The 11,069-nt window shown below is 39.7% G+C and overlaps 2 protein-coding genes across 2 annotated transcripts; one reads left to right on the forward strand and one right to left on the reverse strand.

Moving 5' to 3' along the window:
* Positions 1-288: 288 nt before the first annotated feature.
* On the forward strand, positions 289-1,947 carry LOC148077644 (immunoglobulin superfamily containing leucine-rich repeat protein 2-like). The gene has a single exon (XM_087793236.1). The coding sequence runs from the start codon at positions 289-291 to the stop codon at positions 1,945-1,947; it is 1,659 nt and encodes a 552-aa protein (XP_087649362.1).
* A 2,011-nt stretch (positions 1,948-3,958) lies between these two features.
* Positions 3,959-10,680, reverse strand: LOC148077645 (receptor for retinol uptake stra6-like). Its single transcript, XM_087793349.1, has 17 exons — positions 10,580-10,680; positions 10,302-10,368; positions 9,543-9,628; positions 9,334-9,473; positions 8,786-8,952; positions 8,342-8,449; positions 7,736-7,803; positions 7,583-7,662; positions 7,385-7,446; positions 7,149-7,311; positions 7,009-7,084; positions 5,870-6,003; positions 5,658-5,775; positions 5,432-5,533; positions 5,000-5,163; positions 4,392-4,529; positions 3,959-4,218 (listed from the first exon to the last, which is right to left on the reverse strand). The coding sequence occupies exons 1-17, from the start codon at positions 10,678-10,680 to the stop codon at positions 3,959-3,961; spliced, it is 2,034 nt and encodes a 677-aa protein (XP_087649475.1).
* Between the last annotated feature and the right edge of the window lie 389 nt (positions 10,681-11,069).

Raw genomic sequence — 11,069 nt, forward strand, 5'->3', positions numbered from 1 at the left:
TCATGTATTACTATGTAGTATCTATTGGAAAGTTGTATTTTTTCAAATATTTTTGACACATTTTTACATTTTTGAGAGTGTACTGGTAAAGGTTAGATTAGTGAGTCTTTCTTCATTAAACAGCAGGACGAGGTATTTTTTTGCTGACGAGGCAACATCTGACGACAAGAATAGCATCAACTATAGATGATGTTGTTTCTCAATCATGTCAATACTTCAACTCACTGTGTCTCTCAGTCCAGACTGAGGCGGATCAGTAGTGTTTTGGTTCTTCTTCAGGAGCTCAGCATGGCATTCGCAGACTTCCTGATCTCCACCATCTGGATCTTCTCTTTCATCCACGACCTGAGTGGATGTCCAGAACGCTGCCTCTGTTCATTTCTTCAAGCTGACTGTGGGAACCAGGACTTGACCGAAGTCCCTGCCGGTGTTCCTCCTGATGTGACCACTCTGGGTCTCGGCGGCAACAGGTTAACTCTGGTATCACGAGGAAGTTTTGACGACAACGCTGGGCTGACCGGTCTGTGGATGTCCCGCAACAGCATCGTCACCGTCGAGTCAGGATCCCTCGCACCCTTGGTGGACCTGCAGAACCTGGACTTGAGTTACAACAGGATAAGGGACTTCCCGTGGGCTGATCTTCGAAATCTCACCGCCCTGCGACTGCTGAAGTTGAGCCACAACAAGATGGTTAAGTTGCCAAAAGACGCCTTGGTCCGCCTGAGAAGTCTCCAGTCCCTGCACCTCAACAGCAACAGGTTGGTCTCCATCGAAGCGGGGACGTTTGACGGTCTGGTGTCTTTGGGGAATTTGCGGATTTTCAGGAATCCATTCCTGTGCGACTGCTCTCTGTACTGGCTCACACTCTGGATGTCGAACACCACCGTCTCAGTTTCAGAGCAGGATTTGATCACGTGCGCAGCTCCTGGAGAACTCAAAGGGAAACCGGTTGGTCTGACGCCCGGGTCAGTGTGCCCGAGTCCAGATGTCACTCTTAGACCGGATGTTGATCACATACGTCTACTGGAGGGGGGTGAGTTGATGGTGACGTGTGAGGCGAAAGGAAACCCTCCACCAACCGTGAGGTGGCATGGAAGCAAAGGTGAAACCATTCTCAGTGGGGAAGCATCAAACGAAGACCACCAGGAACCAGTTCAGGTTCATGACAACAGGACTCTTCTTATACCAGAGGATCCAACAGTGACCAACGATGCCTTCACTGACACGTCCGTGGGGGATTTTCCAGTGGAGCAGAATAGAAGTAAGATATGCGAAGGGACCCGCGACACTCACTACATCTCCAACACGGTTCTCAACAGAAGCTCGACAGACGATCCAGCTCGACACGTGTTTAACTTGGGCGTCATTTCGTTGGGTGTGTCCGAAACTGACGCTACCGTACGTCTGAATCCTTTACTTCTGAGACGATCCAAACAGTCTGAGGAGCCATCATGGATTCTTCTTGAAGAGCAGCCTCTACGCTTGTATCTCTGCGCCACAGGCGACCATTCATCCGTTCAATGGACCCGCATCAAGGCCGGCGTCAACACCTACCTGTTCGATGACCTGTCACCGAGAAGGACCTACTCGTTGTGCCTGATGGACCGTCAGGGCGAGTGTGAAGTCCACGTCTTCTTCACCACGACGGGAGGAGCTCCTGATCTTCTGGTCATCATCTGGGTCAGCGTCTGCCTCCTCGCCGTGGCCACCCTTCCTCTCGTCGTCGCCGTCGGTTACCACTTGGCGTACAAGCGCCGCAACCGGATGCGCAACACACTGAACTCACACCGGCATGATTCACCCACTGGATCTCAGGTGGACATCAACGGGAGCCGGTCAGACGAGGAGGGAAGTGAAAGTATAGAAGAAGAAAAGTCGACTGACAGCGAAGAATCTGTTTTGTTTCAACGATCACTGGACAGAGAGAATCTGGATTCTTGCGTCTGAGAACAGTGTTTTTCAAGATGTTGAAACTAGTAATATTACTGCAGACAATAAAAATAGCTCATTTTGCCTAAACCAAACTACTGTGAAATGTTGTTTCTTTGACCTGACGCCCGGTTACATAGTGAAGAATATCATTTAAATAACACACAGAGAGTTCTACTGACTGTTCACATTTAAAGCAACCAATGTGAGAGAAATCTAATACAATTATTCCACAATGTTACATATTGCTGCTTTAAAGTCCAAAGAAATACAATCTTGGAATGTGAAACTGATAAAATGGTAACAAAAAAATATTGTTTTTTATATAATAATAAAGCCCAAAAATGCACATACATGAGTTAGAAAGCCACAAAACTATATTTCTTGTGTATGTGTTTCTACTCATGGTGTTGCATTCATGTGCTGTGAGTGTGTGACTGAAGTACATTGTGTTGTTTTAGTTTTGTTCAATTAACGTGTGAAGTTTTGGTGTAATTTAATTATTTTTGGCTTAAAATGACTTTGACCTGTGATTCATAAATTTGCCACATTCGGTGGAGAGCAAATATCACCAGATACAATCTGACCACCAGGGGGAAATCTTTTGTACACAAATATAATGTGTTTCAATCATATAGGAGGCAAGAGAGAGAATTCTGATGAAGGTATGAAACAAGAGCAGGCTTGATATATTTTTATGTAGTTTATATTTCAAGAACAAGTACAAATGAGTGATTATATTCTGTGTCACTCTAACATTAACCTGACTGATGTGTTTGCTCAAATAAAGCATGTCTGAACAAGATAAACAGGAAATCAGTAAAAGTGATCATTGAAACAGAAACTTGCAACTTCTGTAAAGAGAGAAATGTGGCTCGGAGATAAAACCACAGGTTTCATGTGTCAACATACGACTGTTTTTGTTTGTTCAAGTGTGTTTGTGCACATGTGATCCATAACTGGTATTGAAATAAGTTTCAGTTTTAATCCTGTATTTCAAAGACTAAAGATGAAAACTCGTTTGTATTTTTCTCTTGATGTATCGTCTTGAGTATCCAGTGGCTTTAGCAGCTTGTGACAGTATAACAGCTTTATCTATAGTGATATGAAGCATGACCTTTGACCCTTCTGAGCTCATGAACCCAGACTTAACATGTCAATATGGAACTGCAAACCTCATCTTGTCTCTATTGCTTCATTCGTTTACTTTTACTTTTTATCCGTTTTTTTTAAGGTATTAAATGTTTTAAGCGTTATTTTTATTTTTCTTCCCATATATTATTATTTTTCTTACTATGGAGGATTTTGTAAATATTGTTGATGAAAAACATTTGAATATATGTATTTTTTATTGAAGTGTGATTAAGTCACATATATGTTTTGCTTTTTTTTTTTTATTAAAAATGTTTTTATTAAGTTTAGACAGACCAGGCAATGTTGTTTTGCTCATTTTTCAAAAGTACTTTATCAACCACTTAAAATACACACAATTTATTATTTAATTAAATAAAAAAAAATACATTATCAAATAATCTTTCTAATTGTTTGAATTTTTAAAAAATGTATTGTATTTTCCGCTCTGTATACTATTATATAATATCCCTATTGAATTTTGTACCATTTAATAATTTATAGAACATTATTATCATTATTATTATTACATATTTATTTCAAGATAGAGTCTCTAATACTTCAAAAATAGTTTTATTTCTATAAACACCACAAACAGTATAATATTATGACATGTTTTCTTTCTTTTTTTTTATCTTATAAAGTAATTAGAAAATATCAACAGTGAAATCCGAGAGGAGCTTGTTGAAATGACATTATGGGGTTTAATTTAAAAGAAGATTTTTTTTTTTTTTACTAATTAAAAAATATGATAAAATGTTTGTCTTGAGTTGTATTTATTAAAAAATACACAGAAACAACATATGTTTTCAGAATCTGCATGTTGGTCATAACCAATATCTGTGTGAAGATCTATAAAACCATAAGTATGGACGTCTAACAGTGCCTTCAACGGATCTCACTCAGTCGTGTCTTGTCCGGCTGGGCTCTCTGTGGCCTCCTCCGGCTCGGCTGTGATCTTCCCAGCTTCCCTCTTGCTGCCTTTCTTGGACGTGTGTTTTGGGGTACCGTTGAGGGTGCTGTCTGAAGTCTGAAGGGTCTGGAAGTGTTTCCTGCAGCCCAGCAGAGATGGGTTGTTGACCAGAGTGTACACCAGGTGCCAGCGACAACGAATCCTCCGACTGCTGCCGGCCCTGCTTGCTTTGTTCTCCTGGATCCCTGAGAGCACGAGGGAGGAGACCATCAGGGACAGAATGGAGAAGACCACAGCCTGGAGCTCAGTTTGGTGACGGGTTTACGACAGAACTTGTGTCTAAATAAGGCTGCTGCTCTTCAATTACTCGCAGCAGAAAAAATGAAAGCATGTTTTCTCAGCAATAACCCAAACGAACCTTCCTCTGCATCTCGTATCTTCTGTCCCACTCGACCTCCCTCCACCATCATGTCCAGCAGGAGGCCACAGAAAGCCTTCATCACCGGGTGTGACTGGCTGACCTCCACTTTCAGGAAGCCGGTGTAGTAATGATAGGCTGAAAAACACACATTTGGCATCTAGTTTCAGAAAAGTAGTACCATAATATTCACTCTTTTTTTCTGTATAATTACAATAACCAAATCATAAAGATGCTATATTGTCAGCATACAGTCACTAAAAGTCATATTTTTTACACATTTGAAAAATATATACAGTAATAGAACATTACGATTTTCTCCTACACAGCATTAAACTAATATATCATACATTGAAATGTGTTTGAAAATATTTAACCGTCAAAATAAAAGTTGAATACCCCAAAATGTTTTTTAATAATTGTGCTTAATTTTTCTACTTACATTACTAGTCTTAAGGCCTAATTTGTTGGTCTTCTGGCAAAACGATGTCCATTTAAGCCCAATATACTTCAAACTCAAGCTATATCACATAAGAATTTCTATCAACTTCTCTGACAAACGACTCCTCAATCAATCAAAGTTGAGTCGTGTGAAATCCCTTCATTACCGGGGTCGTAGGACTCGGCGGTGCGGTGCAGGAGACTGATGTCCACGCGGCCCATATGAACGATGTTGTAGAGCGCCGTGATGATCATCCTCCACATGACCACGATCAGTCCGATGAAGGTGTTGATCATGAACAGCAGGTAGGTGAGGAGAAAGAGACTCTCTCTTCAACACAAACACATTTAGACACACACTTTTAATACCCATGCTTTATACAAACACAGTGGCAGAAAATAAAATGAGTAGTAACTGTTATAACACAATCGACTGTTGCAGTGCATTATGGTGCTTGCAGTATCGGTGGTGAAAGTGTCTTTGGTGCGACAGTTACTATTTAATGGACAAAATGACTTTAATAAGATCAATGTGTTGTTTTTGGAATCACATCAATATGCAATGATTTCTGATCGTGTTTATCCGTGAACATGGTTACCTGTTGTGCAAGTCTCTGGTTCCAGATTCTTTCTTGACAAATAGAAACTTGGCCGCCACGTGCTGGAGCGCCGTCACCAGGAGCAGACAGACCCAGGCCGGCCTGAAGATGAAAACACATCAAAGTTTTCACTTTTTCTTTTACTCTTCAGTAGCTATTGCTGCTGATTGAAGTATAAAAGCTGAGTTAGCTGTTAGCTGTTAGCTCCACGACAAACTGGACTCACCATGCTTTTCCCAAAATCTGAAAGACGAAAAGGTTTCGTCCGTGAAAAACAGGGATGATTACGATAAACACCAGGAACAGGAAGCAAATGAAAAACACCAACGTCTGTATCACCAACGCTGCAAGCAAACACCACGTTAATCCAATAATTGCGAGAAATAACCAGATCTTTAAGAAACAAAACTCTATTTAAATGACAAACTCTCTCATTACCCAGACTGACGATGGCAGCTTGGTATCCAGTCAGACCCAGCCAGCAGACCACGCCACTTCTGGAGGGACGGATGGTCTTCTGGCTGTTGTAGAGACTGTAAACATCTCCCTTGTACAGTCCTCGCAGGTTGCACCTGAAATATAACGTGTGTGTAGTTGAACTAGCACTTGACTCATTTATATTCATCGATACGATCATCAAGACAGATGTTGGAGTTTCTAGTTATGTTCTTTGAGAAAATCTAACCGATGTGATTAAAGCAAGGTCACAGGAATTTGTTTTTTCCATCACTCCGTCAGACAAACAAACAAACCCTCACATGAACACCTATTATGAGGAAAAACGATGTTAGAAAAATGGGGAAGAAACATGAGTGCAGAGAAAACCTGAACAGCCTAAAAACGCCCCTATTTAGAAGAGAAATGTTACATGAATGCAATGCATAAGGTTTATTAGAATTTTCTTTTTTTTCTTGTTCAATGTTGTGTTTTTTACATGTCTAATGGATTTTGTTATTATAAGTTAAATAATAATAATAAAAATACATAAATAAAGTATATTATGTAATAAGGTCTTCCATTACTAGTAATACAAATTCTAAATAAAAAAATATGATGGATTTGTCATGTCTCTCTATTTTATTTTGTATCTTTTTTCCTGTTTTGTTGTGTTTCGTGTGCAGGTGTGCACAGGAGGAATCAACAATTTTCCCCTCAACAGGAGTTCCACAACTCATTAGAAGTCTCCTGACTAGGTAGTGGCCTGGTCAGGATCTCTCTCCCTGCCTCTGTGGATTTTGTGATGTTGTCAGCTCTTTATTATTCCTAACATGAATTTGATTTGATTTTGTTTCCAGCTGTGCCTCTTGCCTGGAAAATGTTTGTTTCAATATTTGCAAATATGGATCATTTTCTGGAGTTTTGGGATTACTTTGGATTAAGACTTTCAAACTCAACTTCCTGTGACTGTTTCAACTTCTGAGTTCTTTTTAAAAACCATACATATGACATGAATGGCCACCTGTCCAGGGTGTCCTTCATCTCTCACTTTATTTAGATAGTAGATGTTCATTTCTGTCCTTTTTTGTAACCAGGAAATGAAGTACACAATCATGTGACATCTAGGGAGGCACGAGTACCTGTGAAGCACCAGGGACCTCATGAGCATCACCAGGCTGATCGCACACGACAGGCTCATCGCACAAAGGTAACACACTGTGAAACAACCACATTTAATTAGTCAACATTCATTATTGTTGTTTTTTTAAAAGCTTCCAACCTTCGAGCAACCAGGTGTAAAAGGTCACAATCTGCACCACCTCCATCCTGTCATCTGACAGGACCACGTCCACGCTCAGCAGCAGGAAGGCGATGTTTTCATCGATGCCGGCGCGGACGATGTGAAGAGTCGGAATCACCGTGACGACCAGCAGCAAGGCGGTCTGAAGCCAGGAGATGAACCGGATGTTTCGCAGGTTCCTTGTGGATCACGAGTCTTGTGTTGGAGGAACTTACATGATAGATGGCCATGAACGCCACCATCGTGGACACGGCCAGTTTCAGCGGGAAACGGAATGCTAAAGAAAAGTTATTATAAAAGTAAGTGGATAGATAAATGTGATTTTAATGTTGAATGTTTGAAGGACATTTATATCAAATTATCGTGATCATGATTCGTATGTTGTTGCTTTTGATTAATCTGACTTCACAAACCTTTTTCTGGGAAGTAAATGTAACTTTTTGGAACTTCCAGTATTCTTTCTGTCCACGACTTCTTGTGTTCAGTGGAGGAGCTGCCGGATGATAAAACAAGTAGGACGGACAAGCATAACTGACCATTGAGTCTCTGATTTGTGGAAACTGTACCTGCTGGTCGACGACTTCTTCTTGAGGAGTGACTTGACATAGTTGGAGTAGTAGCTGCTGTCAAGGTCCTGCGTGAACCAACACATGTAGTCACTTATGGTTCTCATTTAACATCATTATTCCATCAGTTCAACAGCATTTTGAAGGTAAAATTATTATTATTTTTAATTTCCTGCGAGCTTAAGCAAATATTCTGAGACTTTTGGGCACCTTTCTGTTTGCCTGTCTGATTAAAAAGTTAGTCCAAGAAACTTTTATCAAGTTGTTCTTTTGATTTAATTCTATGCTTGGCAATATTTTAACTATTTATGTTAAGATTCTATCAGTTCCCATGACAAGTTAAATGTAAATATTAATGTAAACAGTTGAGAACATCTGAAAACTTCTTCTTGTTTCCCTTTTTTCGAGCCTTGACCCCAGTTGTTGTTCGCCCCCTGAACAAAAACGTGATTCAAGAACAAATTCCTGCCGTTGCTATAATCTGTTAAACGTGTTAAACCTCCTGCGATCAGTTCAAGCAGCTTAATGTCACGTTATTACAAAGCAGTTTACACGTAACACTGGTCGTGTTCTCTGTGATCGGTTATAGCAGAGTTTCTGTGTCACCTCGTCGTTGTGGGCTCCTTTGAAGAACAGCAGACCGTACTGGACGAAGATAAAAGCCAGACAAGCCAGCTGAGGAAGGGTGGCCAGCAGCAGGTAGAACTTGTCAATCTGTCAGGAGACATTTAGAGGTTTGTAGACACATGGTTTATAGGTGAAAGGAAGTGACATAATTGGGTCTACTTTTGTGTTTTTAAGCAGTATATTTCCCATTTGAAGGCCAAAACCCTCTTGTTCTGCAGTGGTCAGTACCTTCAACATGATAGTTCAATGCAGTTGAATCCAATTTATTTCATTTTGAAGTCATAACAACGTTGTGTAAGAGAAAAGAAGAACAGGTCCAAGTGAAAAGATCCACCTCAGGAATAAGTCTCACTTTTTTTTTACTGTCGTTGATATTTTTGAAAGCGAGTTGTTACATGGCGTCCAGTGACATGTTGGTCTTACCTCTGGAGTCTTGGGACAGTCGAACTTCTGCCAGAGCGTCACAGCAAAGTGTGAGAACGACAGCAGCGAACCAAACACGAACCCTGCTCTGTGCTGCAGCGTGCTGCAGGCCACCAGGGGGTAGTAGAGAACAGGGTAGTAGAAGATGGCAATTATCTTCATGAACTCTGAAATGAAAAGTTTGAAGCAGATCAGTGAAACAATAACTTGAAACAGCTCACTAGCTCCCCCTACAGGTATTAAGAAACACCCCCCAACTTCAAATACAGGTTCAACCTGTTGATGTTTTATTAAAAAAAATTGAATTAGGGATAGTATATACCAAATAATAAAATAATAATTTTCTAATTTTCTGATAATTACCAGTAATCTAAGTGTTTTTTTTTAGAGTGAATACTTAATTAACAACCTAGGAAAGAATGTATTCACATAGACAAATAATAATAATAATAATAATAATAATCTCTATTTATATATGTCCTTTACCTTTAAATTAGTTTAATGTCTAATTAGTTAAATGAATTATTTTGATCTGTAGAGAAAGTTACCTTTCATCTCTGCCGGGGTATCTGTGGAGAAGGGCAGAGGGTCTGGAGCGAGCAGCAGAACCGCCAGTTTACTGAAGATGAGTCCGAAAACCGCCATCACCAGACCCTTGTTCTGAGTCTGATCCATGAAGTTTGTGGGACTGTGAGGGGTGAATGCGTCACAGTTAATCCAAAAAACCTAAACTCGCCGAGTCAGTGCCTGAGCTCACCTGAAGATGCTGGAAGATCCTCTGGTGAACCCTTGGAAGACTTTCTTCTTCCTGACCACAGTGGCCAGGATCAGCATAATGACCAGCTGCAAAGAGATGCCACATGAAGAATAAACAAAAGACGTTCTTAACTCACTTTTCTGGCTATTATTTATGTGGAAATAATGATCTCTTTTTCTACAAGTGTTCAGGTGCTATAATATGAGATCAATAATCAATGTTCAAATAATGCCACTCGTGAATGTGCAAGAACACCCATTAGGGAGTCAGATCTTAAACTAATGTCAATAAAAACTGTCAGTCTGGATATGGACTAAAGCTCTTAAAGAGAGAAAATGTTTTGAGGGAAAATTTCAATTTTAAAATACAAAAAAATGTAAAAATCCTTTTATCTTTGATGAGATAAACCTGTTTCCTTCTTTCCTTCAACCCTTGACTGCCGACTATTCGCAACAGAGTAGGCATAGACTGGGGAAAATATATTTACAACAGTGCTCCACTAGGATACATATAAGGTTATACTTATACATATAAGGGATACTAATAAGCCAAAAATCAGTTTAAATTTTTCCACCAACAAAATATTTGCTTTTTTTTCATTCACTGGGTTCAAGACCTTATGTGTTATTAGGCTATAAAGTCTTTTAAATAATTCTTCCTTTTATCATTGGAAAGAATGTTTAAAAAGAAACATGATTTGTGATTTTTAAGAAACTAAAATCAATAAATGAAAAAGTGATTGGTGGTTCAAATACCTACAGATATTGGAAGGACGCAGATGTGGAAAAGCCTTTCTTCCGCTAACGGATAACATGGTGGAATAATTCTGTTGGGGAAAAAATACAACATATGAATTCAGAAGAGAATGTAAATATACTTTAAACGTGATCTTAATCAACAAAAGTTAACATAGAAACAGTAATTTTACAAAGACACACAAAGTAGAACTGAATAAGAGTCATCGTGTACATAAATAAATATTTACAACGTTCAACACAATCACAGGAACAAACCTGATACCTGGTTCTGATACTCACTCTATGGGTGGTTTGGTGGGCTCAGCGTTGTCCGAGTACCAGTCGGAATAGTCATAATAGGAATATTCGAAAGGTTCAAGGTGGACTTTGCTGCTGTTCATGGTGACAGATGAAGAGTTGCAGGTCAAGCAGGAGGAAGAAAGTTCCTCTGACTCTGCTGCTGCCGGTTCAATTCCTCTCAAACATTCCAGACCCCCTCGGCAGGGAGGAGATTTAAGCTTCAACATGAGTTAGTCACCGAGGATGTGGACTGACTTAGATCGCTGCAGAAACTACTGCTAACAAGCAAAAATAACATTAACACCATTTAAATAAATAAAAATGTTTCATAGCAGGAATTAAATAAATAATCACAAATGTATTTTATTTCTATTTCACATCAATTTTCTCTCTCACTTCCCTCTGTTCTCACTCGAAATATCTCGTTTCACATGTTCTGAGGAGACGCTTTGATCGTGAACAATAACATTTTTTAGTTGTATTTGTTTCT

The sequence above is a fragment of the Callionymus lyra genome, chromosome 6, assembly GCF_982586985.1.
Source record: "Callionymus lyra chromosome 6, fCalLyr1.hap1.1, whole genome shotgun sequence".
In the NCBI taxonomy this organism is placed as follows: Eukaryota; Metazoa; Chordata; class Actinopteri; order Syngnathiformes; family Callionymidae; genus Callionymus; species Callionymus lyra.